The sequence below is a fragment of the Athene cunicularia genome (genome assembly GCF_003259725.1).
Source record: "Athene cunicularia isolate RWA chromosome 2 unlocalized genomic scaffold, athCun1 chr2_part1, whole genome shotgun sequence".
In the NCBI taxonomy this organism is placed as follows: Eukaryota; Metazoa; Chordata; class Aves; order Strigiformes; family Strigidae; genus Athene; species Athene cunicularia.
In genome coordinates, this window is record NW_020799095.1 from 30878182 (window position 1) to 30899294 (window position 21113).

Sequence of the window (21113 nt, forward strand, 5' to 3'; positions counted from 1 at the left end):
AAATCACACTCAGGTTAAGAATCTGTTATGAAGCAGCCACAGTCTGTGGAAGAACATGCTTGTTCGCTGGAAGCTCAGTATCTTCAGTGAAATCTTACTGCTTGGCTGCTTGTGAGGCCCAATGACAACTGTATTTGTCAGAAGTCTGTTCAAAATGTGAATTTTAAAACGTGTTTGTGGTATACTCCCTGAGTCAGAGCCACAGCATGAGATCTAGCAGGAGCACATGCTCTTAATCATCTAAACCAGCTCAGAGAAGCTATGTGGCAGAGGAAACAGCAGAAGTTTCTAATATGTATCTAATAAGCATCATGGACCAGCCTCTCACATCATCCCTGGTGCTGTCTGCACACCATGGGAAGGGAACCAAACCCAGCTCTGACATAAACCCTGCTGATTTCTGTAGTATTACCTCAGAAATTAACTTGGCCCAAGCCGAACACTTATAGTTGACCTGTTGGAAGAGAATTAAGGATGGGGAAGAAATACTGATGGAAATCCAAGGTTTGTGGGTCTCCTTTACATTGTTAACTGTTCGGCAACAGCCTTCTGCACAGTTTCAAAATAAAAAAAGCACAGTGAAAGGCATGATCTTTACACTTAGGAGTGTATTTTCTTTTCTCCTTTATGCCAGTTCAATTAATCAGATGCTTTCACAAGGGATGGAACAAAAACAAGTTAGACCGTTTCCATGACAAAAAACAATAAAATGTTACTTTTGGCTACGAAAAAGAAAACCAATAGTTACCACATGAAAAAAGAAGAGGGAAAAGAGAATGGATGGAAAGAATGAATTCCAGGGTGTGGTTCACAAAGAGTCACAGAACGTCTGAGCTCAAACAGATAAAAATAAAACCAGAAACATTTAGTCTGACCACAGCACCTGATCCAGAGATAAAATGATGTTGGATGGCATAGCAGCTATGCAGGACACTACCATAAAGCCCATGGTTTTAATCTGTTCTTATCATTTGCTTCTGCCCCGTTAGCTCCATTTACTGTTAACAGTCAGCATTCCAGAGTTATGAGCAACTGAAAGCTGGTTTTATGTGGTGGGTCAACCTCATGACACAGATATTCTGGAAATAAATCTGATCCCTATTAAGATATAAATGCCAGAAAAGAGAGAGCCCACCTTTGACTGAGAATTAAGAATTACTGTAATACTTGATGTTTCTTTATATTTAAATGAGAAGAACAGAGCATGTACTAAAAACTTGAAAGCACAATAGATTTGACAGGGTTCCTTCCTTTTCAGATCAGAGCTACATCTTGCTGTTGTAGAATATATTTATAGTCACAAAAATCTGGTCCACGTTAAAGAGAAGATGTCAGCAGGCATGGTCATTTTTCTCTATGTATCTATTTTCAATAGAAGCCATATAAAAATATTTTTAACTCTTTCATTGTGTCCAGAATGATGCCTTCTATTTATATGAAACATTCCTAGAAAACATCTTTAAAATTTGCTTCTGGATATTTGTAAAAGGAATAGAACCTGACAGGGAAGAGAGGAAGACAGAATGCAACAGTGTCATAAAAGAAACAAGGAGGAGGAGGATTAAAGGAGAATATGTCAAACACTTGATCATGCAGAAGCCATGGGGAGAACATGAGGATTTCACACACAAAATTTTACATAACAATTATTGCACAGTCTTGGTGAAACACATGGCAGGACTGGGATCCTGACGTGGAAGGGACAGCTTGTTTAGGAGGCATTGTCAAAGGAAAGGCAAGAGAGACAGTTGTTGCATTTTATGAGAACAAATATGCTTCAGAAAAATGTGCAAGCAATAAATATTCAATAAACTATAGTATAAAAATGAAGTTAGCAGCAAAGGTGCTGTGATAGGAAAGATCTCTTAAAATTTTCCTACAAATCTCTGCCAGATTGAAGGGGTGAGGGTGTTTCTAAGCAAATGCTAAATGCATCCAGGTGAGAGTGTTTTGTGATTACTGGGGAATTTTTATTACAAGGTAATATATTTTGGGAAAGCAACAGAAAAGAACACAATTCACTGCAACATTCTAAAGTCAGCTTCTTATTTCAGAGTAGAGACGGTTAACAGGACAGGGAGGGACAGGAGGGTGCAGAGCTACTTTAGTACTGATTTTGACTTCCTATTAAAACTGGAAAGTTACTTGGCTTGAAATAAAACAGGAAGCGGTAGAACTCACTAATCAGAGATAAGGAAAAAGTGAAATCAGGAGAATAACTATGAGAAAAAGCAGACTTCAAAACCCAAAGAATTGGTAGACAGGATACTCTTGGTGAGATAATGTGAGTGAAAAAAGTCTGGAATCTTAGTGATCACTGAAACACACTGTCTCAAAGGAACACTAGGAACCTCTTTTTTTCTAACACCTTTCAAAATTTTGTATGTGGTTTTCAGCCTGGATACACATAGACAACTACAAGAAAGAAGATGACAAGACAGAGCAGCCCCGGAAAATAGTTAACCATGTTCTTTTTTTTCCCCCACTAAATCTGAGTCATCATTTCTTCTGTGCAGAGTACATCAATCATGTTGTGAATGTGTAATTTTATAACAAAAACAAGAAAATATGTACGTGGCAAGGTACATAAAGCTCCGCCACATGCCTGCAGTTTGGCAGGGGAAGCTGTTTGCTGTCAGGCAGAACCTTTGATCTTGCACTAAGACATTAACCAATTTTTCCAAATAAATTGATTTATGTTAGGTTATCTGTTGGCAGATCAGAGACAGGTGTTGGGAACCAGATGAGCCAAGGTCAGGAGATGAGTAACTCAGAGACATATCAATTCTGAGGGCAAGAAAGCAGAGAAGTTCAAATAGCAAGGTGGGCATCTGTGCTGATAAATGAGTAAGGTTGGAAAGAAGTAAAGCATAGTAACTAAGTTTGAAATGGTAAAGAAAGAAAATCCAAAACCTAAGGTGAACACCTTGCTCAGGGACACAGAGCAGCCAACTGTAGGATCCTCTTAAACAACTAGTTTAAGCAATTTGTGGCTGGCAACTCACTGAGTCGTTTTACGCCAGCATCCCCACTAGTCAAAAAGTTGTCAAGCAAATGGTTGTCAGCCATCTATACTCTTACTGGATCATGATAGCTCCTGGCTGACCACCTGCACATGTAGGCATTGTCCTTGCACTATTCAAGAAATGGTCAGCCACAGCAGACTTAGATCCTGTAGCTGTTTAATGGATTCCTCCAGGCAACAGAGGCATAACTGAACCTGACAGGCAGATTAGCTTCAGTCTAGTCATTTTAGGCACAATGAAACTGCAATACAACAGACTTCATCAATACCCAAACCAACCAACACAGGTCACTTACTCAAAGGGACTGGTGTCAGCAATGTGACATACAGTCACACTTGCCAATGCTACTGATGGAGAATTCATGGAACAACTTCCTTACATCCCGATCCTACAAAAGTCCCATAGTTAATGGAATACCCAAAGCACAGTGTCCATTTGGTCAAGGCTACCACTTCATTGCTAAACTAGGGAAGCCTGTTTCAGAGCTAGAAAGCTGGAGTTAAGTTATACATCTCTTCTACTCATATAAATGCTTAGTGATCATCTATCTGGAAACTGTATATTTAGGACTTCTTTGGGATGTGGGTTAAGTCTGGGTGGTCACTGTGCACTAAGAGGCTGGAGAAATCAAAGCTACAAAGGTGAGAATAGGCAGCAGTGTGTGTAGATGCTGGGCAGAAAGCTGTCTAGCTGTATGCCAGTCACACATTACATTACCCAGGGGAAGAGGAGAAGAAAGGCCCCAGTGGAATGGTACCAGATCTCTTCATTAATCTTTTGGTTTCATTACAAAAACATTCAAATGTCACCCATGTATTAAGATCAAAAGACCCAACAAGTGTACCTCCATTAGTGATCTCAAATGTCTCTAGTGAGAGAGATCTAGAAAGTCTGCACTTCTAAAGAACTTCTTCCTGAAATTATTTCCTATCCCTTCTTCCCACACCAGAAGTCTAGTCAAATCTGTTAGCTGGGATTGGTCACCTGGCTGCTTCCCAACATGAGCACAATGAAGTTGTCTATAACAGGACCATCCAGTCTTAGGGGTCTCTTAAAGGTCATTAAACCCTTAGAGAAGTCCCTTTTCTTCTTGTTCCAGCACCCTAAACTGACTAGGACACTGTCTCTTTTATTCTTTTTTTCTGAATACAAAGATTCTTCATAGTTTTCAGCAGTCAGGGCTATGAACCTCCCTACTTCCTTGGAAGATCCTACATAAGGTCCCACCTTAGTTATCCACGCAGTAATCCATTATCTTCCTTTACATCAAGAAATTTTATCTCCATGGTACAGTACCCTACACTTAGTTCTTTGTAAAAGGTGGACTTTTTAAGACTGAGTTTTTCAAAGCAGCTTTGTCTCTTGTTAGGAAGTGTATAGTATCTAGCATCCTTATTGGTTAAGGCAGACAGACTCCAAAGGCCTAAAAGCAAAAAACAGTAAGTGCATTTTGGCTTCTGTGACAATGTCTACAGAACATAACTGTAACCACAGCAAAAATAAGAAATTGCATTAGAATTGTTTGTTTTGCTCCTGCAGTTCTTGGGATTATCTGCTCCAGATAGAAAAGCACCTGGTGTATTTTTGAGGAGTAAATCTGATGGTCTTACCTCCAAAACATCGTAGTTGCAGTTTGGGTGATACTCAATGTCGAAATCCTGAATGGTAAGTTGGATGCTGCTACCAGGTGCTGTGTGAATGTACCAGACGCATTCCCTATTGCTTGGGTATCTGTTGGGGTAGCCAGGGCTGTGAAATGAACCAGAAGGACCAGAGAGTTCTCCTCCACAACCTGATAACACAGCAAAGCAGCCCATCAGTAAGGGGCTCTGGAAAAAAATCACTGACAACCCTGCAACAAGGAGAAGCATTAGCACTCATTTCATGCACAGATGTGTATACTGGGCTTGAGGGTCTGCTCTATCACAGGGAACTGAGGTCTAGCAGGAAAGGGAAACTCAGGAACAGCACATTGGACCTGCTGGTACTGCCTGTTCAGTAAGCACTTCACCTCCTGTTTTGGCATGCTTTGACAGCTGAAGAAATTGAGACACAGAGCAAAAAAAGTGACATTTTTTTATATTGGCCTCTAATTTTGGTCAGTTCTAGAAAGCTGAATCAGATCCATCCTGAGCTGTTACTCAACTAATACACAAACTATCATGGGGAGGGCTTCCTATTGTTGTAAAAATGCCATTTCCCACTGCTTTAGAAATCATAAAATTAAAGACAATGCAATTTCCCTCAGCCCACTGAGCATGATTACAAGCTGCCAAGTCACAGTGGATAAACTGGCTTTCTGACATTTGGTGGGTTTAATATTCTTTTCTATTGAATTGTCAATGTGCAATTGTAAGACATGCCATGTTTGAAAAGTTATGTCTTTTCAGATAAGAAATTATTGTCCTAACCTTATTCCCCAGCCCCTTGGGTGATTAAATTCTTGCATATTATGAGCTAGATTTAAACAACAAAAAAAAAAGATGCAAAACAATGGATCAAATGCAGGCCCTGGTTTGACAGCACAAAGCAACTGGACACCTGAGACTGCAATTTTATCATTGTTTTATGGAGATGTGGCAACTGTTGCACTCGCTTCCTTTTGTTGCATTCCCAGAATACACTCTCCCTGACTCAGTCCCAGGGGTGCAGATGTCAGCAAGGTGGGAAGGCACCACAGCCCTTCACAGCGTTAGGGCAGATTTAGATCAGCTATATTCATGATGTAAACCTCACCTTTGGAGATGCCAGTAGGGTGGTCATGTACCTGTCACATGCAGAAAGCAAGGAAATTGTGCGTTTGATCTGATTTTACATGTATGTCACTCTGCCTTACAGAGGCATTTTTTTCCTCTCCACATTACAAGCCCTTGGGTGCTTCATTTAGGCACTAGCTAATCTTTTGCTTATACAGCTTTTACCCAGTCACTCAAGCTCTGTAAGTAAAGCCCACACTCCATCAATCTCTCTGGCTTTATTTCCAGAGGGAAGGTTCTGGAAAAAAAAGAGCCCCAAAATACTTTATAAAACCATCTAACAAACCATAAATACTATATTCCCAGAGGCAAATACTGTGGTATGTCAGAAGTTCTAAATAGCATCTGTATGAGAACTTTTAGTTATAGGAGATATTTTATAACATAAACCAAATAAACTAATCTCCTGACCTGCTCAGCTAATCTACACAGATGTGTAAAACTCCCCTAATCTCTATTAAATCTATGCATAATTTGTAATTTGAACAAGGTATCTTTGGCTGTTGTGCTGTTTAACACTTTTTTTTTTCCTTCAGGAAGCTATAAATCAAGATCTTCAACTAAATGCAAATACTTTCCTCAACACCTTCTGTGACAAACTTTTGGTTATTGAAGGGTGGCTGCTAAACTCAGAAGCTTTAGCCATCACCTCTACCATGGGGTTTTTCAGCTCCTCACTGAAAACTTGAGTATGGCTCTACCACAGTTGGCTCTAGGACTTCACGGACTGCAAAAATAAAGATCTATGAGAGGAAAGAGCAGCAGGTCTGAAAGGGAGCAAAGACATAAGAAGCCATTTTGAACTAAAAAAGAGCCACGTAAATGTAGATGTGAGGAAGACTTCAGCCATGCCAGCAACATAACAGATGTCTGTCAGTTCATCACCCAGTACTCACCAGAAAAGCACCTTTTAAACACAAGAATTCCCACAACTGGACAATAAATAGCTATAGCCCAGGGAAGCCTTTACATAGCTGAGGTTGACCTCACAGGTGAATTGGTAAGAGCTAAATTCTTCTCCTTTTTGCCCCACCTTACTCCACAGGATGCTCCATAACCCTGAAGAAGTTTGCCCTGCAGCCACAAAGCTACACAGTCAAGCTACCAGATGTCTCAATCGAGGAGTAAAAGGAACTTTTAAGTGTATTTGAAACCAATCCTGCTTCAGTCCCTCTGGAGAGGGAAACAGAAAAAGGTAGTACACTTACTTCCTGAGGCCTGCCAAAACCGATGGGTGAATGTTAAGCCCCTGAAACTTTGACATCCACGAACATTTCTCCAGAGAGCTAGAGGAAGAAAGCTTCAGTGTACTCCACCACCCCATTCTTTTTTCCCAGTGCCATCAGAAAAGGGCCTGATTTTCCCCAAAAGAAACCAAGTATTGAGTTTTCACAGCTGGAGGAAAAGAAAGTGTCGGCAGGGGGGCAGCCTTACAGCTGAATTTGCAGGGTGAGCGAGTCTGTCTCTCTTTTCCCTCAGCAGCAGGAATGACACGGCCGCTGAGGACAGACTTCAGGACGGGAAAGCCGCCTCGCTAGCTTGGGAAACAGAAAGATTTCTCAACAAACAGACTTGATGGCTCGGCTCCTGAGGGGGTGGGAACGGGGAGGCAGGGGAGTTTCAGCAGGCAAGAACAAAGCCAATTGCTATTTATCTCAGTCTGAAGAAAGCTGGGAACATTTTAAAACTAAACAGGCAGTTATGACTCAGCTTCTCCTACTAAGAGTTTCCTGATAGCCACAAAGACATGTTTTTTATTTAAACCCGAAATGGCTCAGATGAGTGGAAAGGCTGTGTGCTGTGCTTTAAAGCAGTCTTTTATGCAACCCTTGCAGGTAGCATTCAGATTACTCACGCTCCCCCTCCAGAGTGGTTATATTTTCTCTGAGCTCAATCGATATTCTCTGGATGAGGTTTGTGAAGTACATGAATAAGAACGTCAAACTGTTGTTAATGTGCCATTTGTCTTTTTCCAACTACAAATGTTCCCAGAAAAGGCTTTTTGTTAAAAGAGAAGTGGTTCTTCTTAAGTGCTCCAGTAAAATGGAGGTAAAGTTTAGATCTCTGCGATTCACTTCTTATAATGAATATGCTGAACTCATGTTGCCAATCATTTATTAACTGTTTGGAAACAGATCGGAAATTGCTTGAGTTTATGCCTAAGTATTCACTGACTAATAGCTGAAAAAAGGACTCACTGATCTTTGCAAATATGTGAACTTCACACCTGAACTATTTTGAGTAACCTGAATATGCAGGCAGAAACTACCGTATCAGAGCAGAAACATAATTTCCAGACTCTGGCCAGATGGCAGAAAGTCTATATACTGTTTCTGCTCTTATATGGATGAGGTAAGAATCAGTTCTGTTGTGCTTTTTTTAAAAATATAGATGCTAGATGATTTTAAGAAAATATTTACAGAAACACTAAGAGATTAAAACAAATGTTCCTGTCTTTAAACTCACTTGCTACATATATGGAATTAAAAAATAAGAAAAATCAAATAATGATAGAAAAACTTTTTTAAATGCTTACAAACCTTGTATGTGAAAGGTTTGCCCAGTCTTAGAATTAAAAAAAAAAAATATATATATATTGTCCAGGAATACTGTTTCAAAATGAGAAGTAAACTTTGATTCACCAATTTTGCAGCTTATATTTCAGTTCCTGGAACATTATACGTCCTTACTATTCACGAACTCTTTCTCTTGAATATTTTAAAAAGGTGAATTTACACTTTGATCCCCGATTCATTCAGTGTCTTCCCCGTTTTCATTAGCCACAAAATTCTTGTAGCAATATCTCTTTCTCTGATTGGATCACAGATAGAAGCCATCAAGGAAAAATAAACTGCAAGTGTTTTTCATATTATTTGTGCATTACGTATGAAGACAGATTCCCTGCCTTAAGATGCTTACACTAGGCTTTGAAATCTGTCTTGACAGATACTTAAAATAATCAGAAAAGATACCACACAAATTACAGTCATATGAATGGTGTTCAGGCTGAAGATGTAGATGAAGATGCCTATTTATATGTGAATATATGTATGGTTTTGCATTTAAAAGGAAAATTTCAGTAGAAATAGCAGTCATTTTTTTTTGAAGCGTGCATTTGTATGTACCATACCCTTTTCCTATTTTTTGAGCAAGCTAAAATATACATTTTAATTTAACCAGGAATGTAATTTCCATACAAAAGTAGCCTGCCTACTTTATTTAAAGATATCAAAATAGAAAATGTTTAAATGATGATGTAATCATCTCAGCTAATCAAACTTCTTCCATCTCTGGCATTACCGTTAAATTAATACAAACCTTCTCCCAATGTTTACATTTGTCTGCAAACATCAGATTACAGTTTGCTTCTATTTAAATAAATGGAATTTGTGTTGTTTATGGCAACAAAGTCAAAAAGACTTGGTCTTTAGGGGTAAACAAAAAATGTGGAAGCAAAACCTATAAATTGCTGCATGACTTCAGCTCTCACTGAAATAATAGTGAATAATCTGAAACTATTCTGTTCCTAGTGAAACATCTTTAAAAACTTTTTCTCAGCACAGAAATGCACAGTCATGCTCTATGTGGACAGATACACAGACAGCTGCACTGTGGAAAAGCTTCTTCCAACTGAACTGCATATGGCATATGCTCAGTTTGTGTTGACCTCCTTGCAGTCATTTTGGAAACTTCAGCCCTGCAGTTAAACTGAGAAGAAAAAGGGAGGGGAGATCCTCTCCTAGTAGTGTAAAAGTCCCGGAATTCCCTTGAAAAATGCTTAAAACAACTACCTAACCTGGTGTTAGTTGCTAGGAAATCAGACAACAAATAGAAAGCTCAGGAAACACAGATTTGGTGTCATTGCTTTCCTCTGGCTAAAATCAAAGTAGTCATCGAAGATTGTGCAAGGAATGATTTACAGATCTTTTCATATTATGCCTATCTGGTTAGCAGATGGTGTTCATTAACCAAAGAAGAATCCTATTCTCATAAATAATTATAGCTGAATAGAGAAATAGTAATCTGTGGAAACCTCTATTATTTGAAAGGTTTTCAGATTTATTCACGGATATGTTTTAGCCACATGCTAGAAAAATCCCTTCCACAAAGTTTAAAGTGAACTGGCACTGTTCCTGTAAAATCAGAGTTTGGGAAAAGAAAGGATTCAGAGTTGTTCCGTTTGTTGTGTTCATGGTGAAATATTTCAGTAAACATTAACTGCAAGAAGCACGTAGTATGAACATTTGCCTGTACTACACTAATACTTGCATGAAGTATAACTTGGATTTGATTCTGAAATCTTTTTCTCTCTTGAGTAGGTTTAGTTCATAGAATATTATCAAATGGAGCAAGTGGAATAATTTTTGTGATGAGAGTTTATGCAAGAGAGTAAAAATTCAATCAAGAAAGTGTTGTGGTTTTTTCTTCTTTCTGATTTGTTAATCACTTCTGTAGCTTTATTATTGTTTCATCAGGCTCCTGAATTCTGCTATTTTCTTCAACATGTTCGAATCTGAAATCAGTAAGAGGGATAATAAATAGACTACTAGGACCCAGAGACATAAGGGCAAATTTAGCCATTTAAACAGAAGCTGAATCCTCCAAGATACTGAATGGCCATAATTCCCCTATCAGCTGCCAGTGTTCAGTGTTAAAATAGACATTTTCTAGCTTTCAGACATTGATTGAACTGTTCGGCAACAAGCATTAAAGAATGTTTTGGCCCTTAATCTTATATATGGGGGGGGAAGAGGCCCAATTTGCTGAAGAAACAGAAATTAAATAATCCTTAGCTCTCATAGGTGACATGTCTGTTTTTAATAGCCAGACTGCAATACAAAAAGCCAACTCTGAACATGGTAGCACCAACACCTCAAAACAACTGCTCAAGACTTCAAAAGATCAGACTCTGTGCATCCTTAATGTGACAGAAAGACACTGGAAAGGAGTAGTCATTATTGAAAACTGAAAAAATGGTCATTTATCAAAGGCTGCACAAGAAATCAACAACAGAGCTATGACTCAGGTTTAGGAAATCTGGGCCTCAGCTCCCTCACTGACCTGCAATGCAATATTCTCTCCAGCACTGCTAATGGATGCCTGGCAAATGTCTGCAGTGAATGACTTCTGCATCCTAATCTAATCTCTGTTCCTGTTATGCTTCCCTCACCTGACACATACACTGAAAATCCCAGTCTTTAGCTGTTGTATGCCTTTTAATAATTTTCATTTTCTGAAAATACAGACCTGGACTAATGAAAATCTCTCTTCTCAAGAACTTTCTCCACATGCTGTCCATCAGTCATTTCTTAGGTAAATCCAACAGAAAGGAGATGATGATGAAGGAAAAAAGCAATACAATGCTTTGGGGCTACATAATTCTTTTCTCAGTAGTGTGCTTTGCTTCTTTTTAAAAGGGGAATTAATGTCTTACAGAAAACAGAATAGTGGGCTCAAATTTTGACTATGAGAACAGCCAATTGAATTTATAAGCTCTACTAACAATCAAGCAGCCAAATGAGTAAGCTTCCAATGAAATGCAGATATACATATCTATAGATAGATATATAGATATAGATATAGCTATAGCTATAGCTATAGATATAGATATAGATATAGATATAGATATAGATATAGATATAGATATAGATATAGATATAGATATAGATATAGATATAGATAGATATATAAATATATATATAAAGCAGTCAGCTCTTACATGCATATTGTTTAATAAGGTAAGTGATGGGTCTAGGAAATATGTATCTTCTCATATAGTGACAGTTGTCACTGGTGTCATTTTGCACTGAGACCTTTGCCCTTTCGGCCTCATGATTATTTTTTAGGAAAGAAATTCAATTGGCATGCCATCTTTGCAATATCCAGACTGTTACCAAGAGTTTGATTTTTCTCCAATATGCCCCAAAATATATTTGCCTGTATTAAGCTTCCTAATAAACAGCAGAAGTGGAACGAGCACCTTGCATATATGAACTTTCCTCTCGTGAATAATCCTCCAGAGGCCTTGGCTGCAGAAGAAAACGTTAGTGATTTAGCCAAATCAATTCTACGACCAGCCTCATCAGTGAAAGCCCCTTAGATGAATAGTGTTATTTCAGAACCACAACCACTTTTAATTCTTCGCACTACAGCTTTCCATCCAGGTTAAAATTATATCAAACACTTTTAAGCATAAATGACAGCACTCTCCTAAGATCAGTTACTAATTCTGTCTTTGGGAAAGCCTGAAGACTGGGCTTCCTTCAGCAACCCAGATCAGCAAGTCAGGAACTGAAAAGCAGTGGCTCAGAAACTGGAAAGATCAAATGCAAATGTTGCAAATCAAAACACTTCAGATTTCTGTCATATATGGCAGGAGGGGCTCCTTATGTCAGTTTATCAATGAGGTAAGCTTTTGGCTTTTTCTGATCCTCATAACTGCGAGCAAAGCTTCTGGAACAGTGTCTGAAGTGAACTATATCAGGCACATGGTGGCAAACATAAGTGCTGCTCTCTTTTATCACCAAAGCATGTGAATATCCTTGATATATATCTTACAGATGCTTCACAACTGCCAGTTAAGGAGCACATGGACAGCCTGAGAAATAGTTCACAACAGCTTGAACTGTAGAGCACATTTGTCAGTTGAACAGAAGTAAAAGCTCTTCTCTCAGGAATATATAGAGCCTTGTTATTTTCTTGTCAGGTGAGATGCTACCACATCCAGGTTTAGATTCTCTTAGGGATTTGCCGTCAGGGAAGAGGAGACCTGAATGCTTCACTCTGAAATACCCAACTCAAAGGCTGTATCTCCTGATGAGTTCCCCTAGATGAGGAGACTTTCTCCAATGAGCTTTTTTGTGCATTTGAAAGATTTTCAGAAGAAAGAAGCAAATATAGCACCGAAACCACAGAAATACATTTAATTTTATCCAGTCTAGGGCAACAGTATAGGCCTAGACAACATAGCCACCAAGGGTAAGATGAATACCAATATTTGTGCATGACACCAATCAAGAAAAAGGAAGTGCCTGCAGTGAACAAAGACAACTGTGGTCAGTTCTGGAAGAACTTGCACTCATGTTACAGGCTGTCAGGAGTTGCAACTGTGACGTTCAGAGCCAGCAATGACATTCCCTAGGAGCCAGCCCTATCTGAACCCACAGATCCTGCTCTGCTGCTTAGACACAGACCCACATTAGCAGTCTGGGCCCTGTGCAGCTTTAGGCTGCAGTTTAGTGTCCAGGAATTAACAGAGGGGCAGTGCTGTCTGACAGAGAAGTGAATGTGTCAGTGTAGAAAAGGAGTGCAGGGGGGTGGGAGAGGGCTAGAGAGTCCCGTAAATGTTTAGAGAGGGACGTGGAAGGAAAGCTCAAGAGGGCTTACCGTGCAGGCAGATTCTAGAAAGCTTTGAGAGCTTTAGAAAAGCAAGTTAACCCAGCACCATGGCTACTGTATGGAGCTGATGTCATCTGGCTATGCACAAAAGCCTCCACTTTTTCTTCTTTTGTGCAGTCCCAGAATGACATCACCTCGAAGCAGAAGAACGTACCTTTGTGCTGCAGCACTTCCCCTGCTGGCTCCTGCCACACATCTCACTCCTCCTGCATATGTCCCTCCTTTGCCCAGAAATACTCCTTGACCTCTGCTGAATGCAAAATACCACTGTCTAGTCGACGAGAGCCCTCTGGGAGCCTGCAAACGCTAGCAGTCTGTGCTAGCTCAGAGGAGCTCCTATTCAAACAATGTATAGCATGCCATACACCTCAGCAACCCACAGTGGGGCCTCTGCAGCCGATTTCAGCTGCTTTACAATGCTGTCAAAGCTGAATGGTGTGAACTGATTAGGCAGGCAGGGCAACTGTGGCAATTTAATTATTTTCAAGGTTGGATCCTCTTTGATGGGATGTACAACAGCACACGATTTAATCTTGTTACAGCCTAATATTGCTGTTAAGTAAGCAGAGTGAAAAAGTTGCATTTGTAGCCTCACTTAATGAAGAAACTGCAAACCTAGTTCGCATAGTTTGCAGTTGTACAGTCATTACCAGATGTGTTCGGAATTGGTGTACATGCTTGCTCATTTAATAAAGCCTGTGACTGTCTTCGTGACATGCAAGAATGAGAGAAAAAACACCCAGAGCACAAACTGGCCAATGTTTTGTCATGCAGAGAAGGTGGGCAGGGGGCAGCTGGAACTGAATGTGATACCCAAGAAAACAGGCACCGCTAAATAAAACTAGAGAGAACCCTGCATAGAAAACATAAATCTATAGGAGTTAGGAAAACTGAGGGCTGAGGGTTTCCCGTTAGAAAGCCCAAGTCACCCACAGTTTCCCTGTAATAGCATGTATCTTCTGTTCAGTACAGAAATTCTCAAGATGCTCCTCATCCCTGTTCCTTCTCCTGCAAATGAAAGTGTATTTCACTAACAGTTCTCAGTCTCTGATCAGATGATCTCTGAAGGTGTGCATGTGAAGAAACATCCGCTGGGAAAGTATTTCAAGATTGTGAAGAAATGCAGTATTTTTAGAGCTATAATGGGTTATTTCTATTTAGCTGACATAGGTGGCATAAGCTAGGACTCCATTACGCACACAGGGAAGAAGGTAACATACCTTCCCAGAGGAAACCTGGCTAACTTACCATTAACATGCCACAGCATCTGGAATCCACTTCGAGTGTTCAGTCCATCAGAATAAAACACCACATGAAGGCTGGTCCCTGTAGTGCTCCCTGGCAGTGGAAGAGACTGTCCACAGAAAGTGCCTATCAGGTTGGACTGTACATCAGGCCCATCATAGAGCTGAAATGAAACAAAAAATATCCCAATGAGTAAAAAGAAGCTATCCAAGTCTTAATGTTTTGTACAGGATGTCAAAGAAAAAGCAGTGCGTCTTCTCGTATTAGCCACCTTTGCACAGCAATATGAGCTCTGAGGAGCATGGAAAGATTTAGATGAAATGATGAGCAAATAGCTGCAATATGCCTTTAAACCTGGCTGCACACTGTGTACAGTAGGAAGGTTTTGCTGTTTCTGTTTTGGTATGTATTGGGGGTTGCTGGGGAAGAAGATAAAGGGCAAATGGCAATGAACTGAAATAGAAAGAAAAAGGGGATGTAATGGGTCTGATTTAACCATGCATCTAATGTGCTCAGTGCCTCCAAACCCCTTGGTGACAACTCTGTTTACATCTTTATTTCTTTAAGTCTGCACTCAGGTGATCTCAGGACTGACGGAGCTTGTGATGGACAAAACCAAGCAGTCAGCATCATCAGGACCTCTGAAGTAGTGAGGACAAACTGAAAACCAAAAGCAAAGTAAATCCTCAAAAACCACAAGACAAACTTCACATGTGTTTGTTTATTGTTTCATGATCTTATGCTAGTGTCCTCCTTTGGAGAAGTGGACTGAGCCATGCTTTCTGAACTTTTGTACTTAAAACACTTTATATTTGATCTCCTAATAATTTTCTACATGATTGTATTTTGACAGTCAGTGTGTTGGCAGATGTAGCCAGACTGAGGATCTTTCTGTTCCCCAAACACGGATGAGAAACCCTCCATCCCATTCTTAAAACACCACCACTAAAAAAAAAAAAAAAAAGCAAAAAAAAAAAAAGCCAAGGAAATATTCCTGTATTTATTTAAATCTTGACATCTGAAGTTAGTCATATAACTACATTTAGATGAAAACACTTAATACATGTTTTGATGGGGAGGTAGTGGATACTTAAAACTTTTTAGTTTCTTTACATTAGTTGTCTCCAAACAGGTTTAAAGGGCCTTTCAATTCTAGCTTTGTGACTTTTTTCAAATCCAGTAAATCACACTGAACCTGCATTTATGTTCCTCACCCAATCCCAACGCTCAGTGTAATTTTCAGGGATGAAGAATAATTTTTGCAAAGCTGGTAAAAATGAGACATTTTGGCTAAATTGCCTTTGATTTATGATATCAGATTGCCAGTTGTTGCCAAATTAGAAGTCACTTTCTTATTTCTACTTTTGTTACTATGATTCTTAAAGTTTAGAAAAACAGCAACCCTTGTGCTTTTTCATCACTTTGCCACAGATCATCTGATTTTCTATCTCACCGAGCACATCTTCTTAACACAGCCCAACAAATTACTGGCACAGAAACCATGTCTGAACATTCATTGTGAATTTTTGGCATGCTTCCTTTCAGAATTTCAACAAAAACTTTTCTCTGTTCTGAAGCCATCACCGTAAAGTTCTCTCCATGCAAAGAATCAAATCTATGATCTCTAGAAAAATAGCCAAGGTTTATTTATTTTTGCTCTCCATTCAAATCTCTTTTCCAAATATCTCTGATTCCACTAAGAATTCTCCTACATTCAACACCCACAGTATGGAAGTATTATATTACAGCAAATATAGATTTACCATGCTAGCTACTAATTTTTGCACACATTTTCTAGCAGACTTACATCTGGGAATAAGTAATTAAATCCTCAGCTTTTCTGTTCAAGATGTTGGTCTTGCAGAACCTTCAGAAATCTTGTTGATTTAAGACATAGTAGGGGCCAAGAAATCTATTCAAATAGTTTCAAATCCTCAAGCAGACAAGTCTAGTTTGAATGTCTTTTTTAATAAAAAATAAATTGGATGTCGTTCAGCCAGAAGTTAGGGGCAAATTACAGGAATAATTCTACGGTAATATTTCATGGCTTATTTTACGGCTGGTTTTGGTATTCAATCCTCTAATACAATTATGGCTTAGAGCATGAGAAGTGTATTGGAGTCTAATAACTATCACTCTAGAATGATTTCTCTAGGTGAAATCAGGAAAGCTTGAAAGTTTCTAATTGCAGACTCATTGCTGGTAGTTCTTGCAAAGCTTTGATCATGATCAGACGTGTCTGATAAATAGATATGAAATTTTCATAAATATTAGATGTTAAGAAGTTGAACATCCATTTGTATTCTTTCCAAATGTAAAGCTTGAAGGACTGCCTGACAGACAGATGAGCTGCCCATCATTACAATTATAACCTTCCTCCAAGCTAGGCTGAGAGCTTTACACATTCTTTTATGGCTTAAGTTCAGCAAAATGAAATAAAGTCAGACCCAATTAGATTTTTTAATAGTACTACTTCCTTTGACAGCTTTGTGGTATATATTACTCATATTTCTGTGGCTTCAAGCCATGGAAATCTTACACCAAAAAAATATGAATGGTGAAGAGTGAATCAATGTGGAGATCATGAATCTGTGCTCTGAATAGAAGCAAAAACTGTGTTAAAATACATATTCAATGATTAGCCATTAGCTTTAGTGATTACAAATGAAAAACCATTCTAAAGAACTATGGACTAAATCATACCCTGAAACTTTCAAATCCAAACAGAAAAACAACCTTCATGAGTCTCCTGCAACTTTGATTCATGCAGGGAGTGTTATTTTTAATCTAAGGCAACAAATGTCACATTTCTATGTAATTTCCCCTGAAAACAGTCGTTCAGTTTTTCAAGACACAAAGAATGGTTACTATGGCAATCCCTTCATGCCGTGCTGCCCCGTGGGTCCGGGTTCAGAGCAGAGTTTCACAGGAAATTCGAGTGCCTGGCCAGCTGTAACTCATTGAGAGAGGCAGAACCACAACTGCTAGAATTACAGTGGGGTTTTTCAAGCTGTCTTTCATTTCTAAATGAAGGGAACAGCTGTGTGTTTTCACAGGGCATTTTGAACTTCTCAAACCACGTTTTGCTCTGACACAAATATGGGCAAGTGAAACTGAAGCTGAAGGAAGATCTCATGAGCCACAATTTCTCTTCTGATCTGGGAGATAGTGTTTCTTGCCTAAGGGCCTGCTTTGTCAGCTGTGCTACCCTAAACTGCTGCAAATCGAGGGAAGCTTCTTCCCCAGGCTATATGAGGCAAGGTACGCCCTTGGACTATACATGACAATGGAATTTTGGGGCAATTTATTTAGCCACTCTGGTACTGTACTGACTGTAGGAACCAGGGATTGGGCTGCCTCCCAACTCCATATTGGAACAAAACCCTTGCTCCCTTTCTGTATAGATATTTCTTTCATAATTTATTTATTTGTCCAGACCTCTTAGCCTCCATCAGCAAATCCAAGGGCTTTGTAATGATTTTGGCACAAAGTCCAACAGGCAAAATAAACAAGCAGCTGCACCACATGTTCAGATCCCTAGTCTCCCCTCTTTAACCAAAGCAATTCCCCAGCAGCACCCAGAGCGCTCCATTCCATCAGCCTGCACCCCAGCACCAGGCCGGGCAGGGATGCAGTACGTTCAGATGAAGTACTAGGCATGGGCTCAATAACTGTTATGAGAAACTCCTTATCAAGCTGCCTAGAAGCAAGTGTATAGGCTGACACAAGTACAAAGGGGCGGTACTTCGCTCTCTAAGGGATGAATCAAGCTGTAGGACTGCCCTGCAGCAAAGTGGCAGCTGAAAACCACCTGCTGCACACTGGGGCTGGGACGGCAGGGCTAGCCAAGGCTGAAGGAAGGGTTCGGCTTGGGTAGCTCTTCCAAGAGAGGAATCATGGTCATCAGTGTTACATTTTTACTTTTCTGACTCTTCAGCCTGGAAATATGTCACTGATGCTCTGGAGGCCACAACTGTTCACCTCTCTTTGGAGGAGCAAAGCAAAGCGACATGACCTGTGTGACAGAGAAGCTCATTGCCAGAACTGGAGCAACGGCTCAAGGACTGAGCTGACTGGAAAATGGAATTTCTGCTGCATGGAAAGAAATAAAGATCTCAAACAAATGGGAGGAAAGAAACTTTGAACGTGTTCCATTTGGGCATACTCAAAGCAGCGACATTTTTCTAGCTGGGTGCCTTGTCAAGCTTATTCCTTCTTGCAAAGTGAGACTGGCAGGAGCCTTCACAGACAGGTAGCGGGACTCCATCTGTTCAGTCTTCCTGGCAGAAAACTGATTTTTTTATTAGGGCAAAATTTCAGTTTTCCTTTGGAGAATTTTATTTCTGTGAAAAGGCACATTTTTTCATCAGGAAAATCATTATAAAGGAAAACCCCCAGCCTAACCTATCCTTAGTTAGGCGTAACACAGAGTCTCAATCCAGAGATGATGGAGTCTTCAAAGACAAACTTTTAGTTTCATATGAAGGGAAAATCCATCCTATGAATACTGATAGTTCTCATTTTATTGTACTGTAAATAATTCTATTAGCAGATGTCATTAATTCATTATATCATTATATAATTGTCTCAATTTGAGTCTTGAAACAAACTGCAGTCCAAAGGGGTTGCAGCCCCTTTTCACGGGCACCAGCAGCAACAGCACTGGGCTGTATTTACAGAACTCAGGAAATGAGGTTACACCTTGGATCAGACCAGCATAGCTGTTAGTGTCCCACCCACTGCTGGAGCCTCTAGGACATCCTCAAAGAGCTATTCTGACACACACAAGTATCCCTTTCCTCTTAGAAGTGGGAAACCTGATATGGGGTTGTTGTGACAGATCTAAACATTAGAGGCAGTGATTACAGGTATCTGAGCAGCTCTTCGTGAACGAATCAGTTTTTGGAAAGGAAATTTTCACAGCATCTCAACAAATATGTTACCAGAAAAGAAAAATGAAGCAAAAACCAGACAATATAATCATCATCCAAGTAACAGAATGCACTCCAAAGTGAGATCACCATTAATTGTTAAAGCAAGAATTAACACAAATAAAACTAATCCAAACACATTTCCTTCTAGAACTAGAATATAAGCTTAAGAACCTGCAGGTCTGTCAATCAGACAAAAAAACCCCCAAACTAAAGCTCTAGGATGTGGCACACTGCGCTAGCTTAGCACCACAGCGACGTAGTTTTCATAGAAACAAAGGCAGCTTAAGACTTTGAGTGACTTACTGTGTGGAGCCTTGTTATTTCTGCACAAACCAGAGAACAAAATAAGGTTATGTTTGTGCTTGCATGATGAGAAGTGTTTGCAATTGCCACTAGAAAAAAGCCCTCCTTAAGAACTCATTCTAATTAGGATTAGTTATATATGTTTATGCCCTAGATGACCTTTGATAAAACACCTTGCTCTGACCACTGTAGGCAACTTTCTTGTCTCCACACAATAGCACAGTTTCACTAATTAATTTTATTCCACAGTACAATGGAGTTTGACATTGTGCATCACTAGACATACAGGCACACTGGTTAATCTCACTGGGATTTATCTAACATATGGAAATGTATAAATGTCAATTTTTTTAATAGTAGGAGTTGAGTATCTGAGTCTGTGTTTTGTCTTGTAACCTGAACATGAAATACTCAGAGCCCTTTGAAAGTTTCAAGCAAATTTAAATTCCACATTGGATGGCAGTGATATTTTTTTCAAAGACTTTTTCATCTCTTACATTACCACTTACTACCTTCTCAAAGAAAATAAGGATTTATAACTGCAGGCATATTTGATCATTCCTGTCTTTCTAGGAAAGATTTATTTCTGCGAATGATATAAAAATATTAATCTTCTTTAGCAAGGCTCTGGATTTATTATAAGAACGTAAGAAATGTAGGGCATGTCTCTGAAGGAAATTTTAAAATTGTTTTGGATACAGGAGTAGGAAACAAATACTGTTTAAGAAAGCAGTGCCTAGGAGACATTCACCTAATCAGTCAACCCCAAGATGTGCACTCAAAACCTTATTTGTTCAGCATGATATTTTAGATCCCCAGGTCTGTATTAGGAGAGCACCTCCACCTAATCACTATGCTGTCGAGATAGAAAAAGTCTCAGCCACCTGCAATGGGGCATTCGGGAGCCTCACCCATGCACACTGGATGGAGCAGGCTGAGCTGAAAGCAAGGCAGTCCAGTGCAGGAGTGCGTCCGAAAAGCCCGCCTTTCTGCTAACCACTGTGGGTGCTTTGACCCCAAATCACGGCTCCATTGCCCAGAGCAAACCCAGGCTGCTCCCATGTCCTGTTTCTGACCCACTGCCTCTCCCTGAGGTACTGGCAGAGGTTTGCTGTCAAGGCCAGCATCCAAATGGGTCCCTGAAGTGTCTCTTCTGCCTTTGCTGACCATGGGGCTGCTTGGAGATCCACACCCTTGTTGTGGCAGTGGGATCACATGCGCCCAGTCACAAGGCTGTGGCTATTTTGGTAGAGGGCCTGCTTTCCTCAACTCCTCAGAAACTGAGGTGGTTCCTCTGCAGCAAGAATCCACTCGTGATGGAAGGAGCAGGACTGCTTTTGAGCTTGGGACAATAGCATTTCCAAAGTTATTCTTCAGCTGAAAGCTGCCACTGTGGGAAAAGCTCCTTGCAAAGAGACAGGGCTGTGCCTAGTGACACAGCAATTGGGGGG

The 21113-nt window shown here is 39.9% G+C and overlaps 1 protein-coding gene across 1 annotated transcript in view; it reads right to left on the reverse strand.

The window, feature by feature from the left end:
- CUBN (cubilin) overlaps nt 1-21113 on the reverse strand; it is a 149032-nt gene that overhangs the window by 77541 nt on the left and 50378 nt on the right. Inside the window, exons 28-29 of the mRNA XM_026843524.1 lie at nt 14429-14588; nt 4637-4818 (exon numbers count right to left, since the gene is read on the reverse strand). Coding sequence (XP_026699325.1) covers nt 4637-4818; nt 14429-14588 — 342 coding nt within the window. The remainder of the gene's footprint in view (nt 1-4636; nt 4819-14428; nt 14589-21113) is intronic.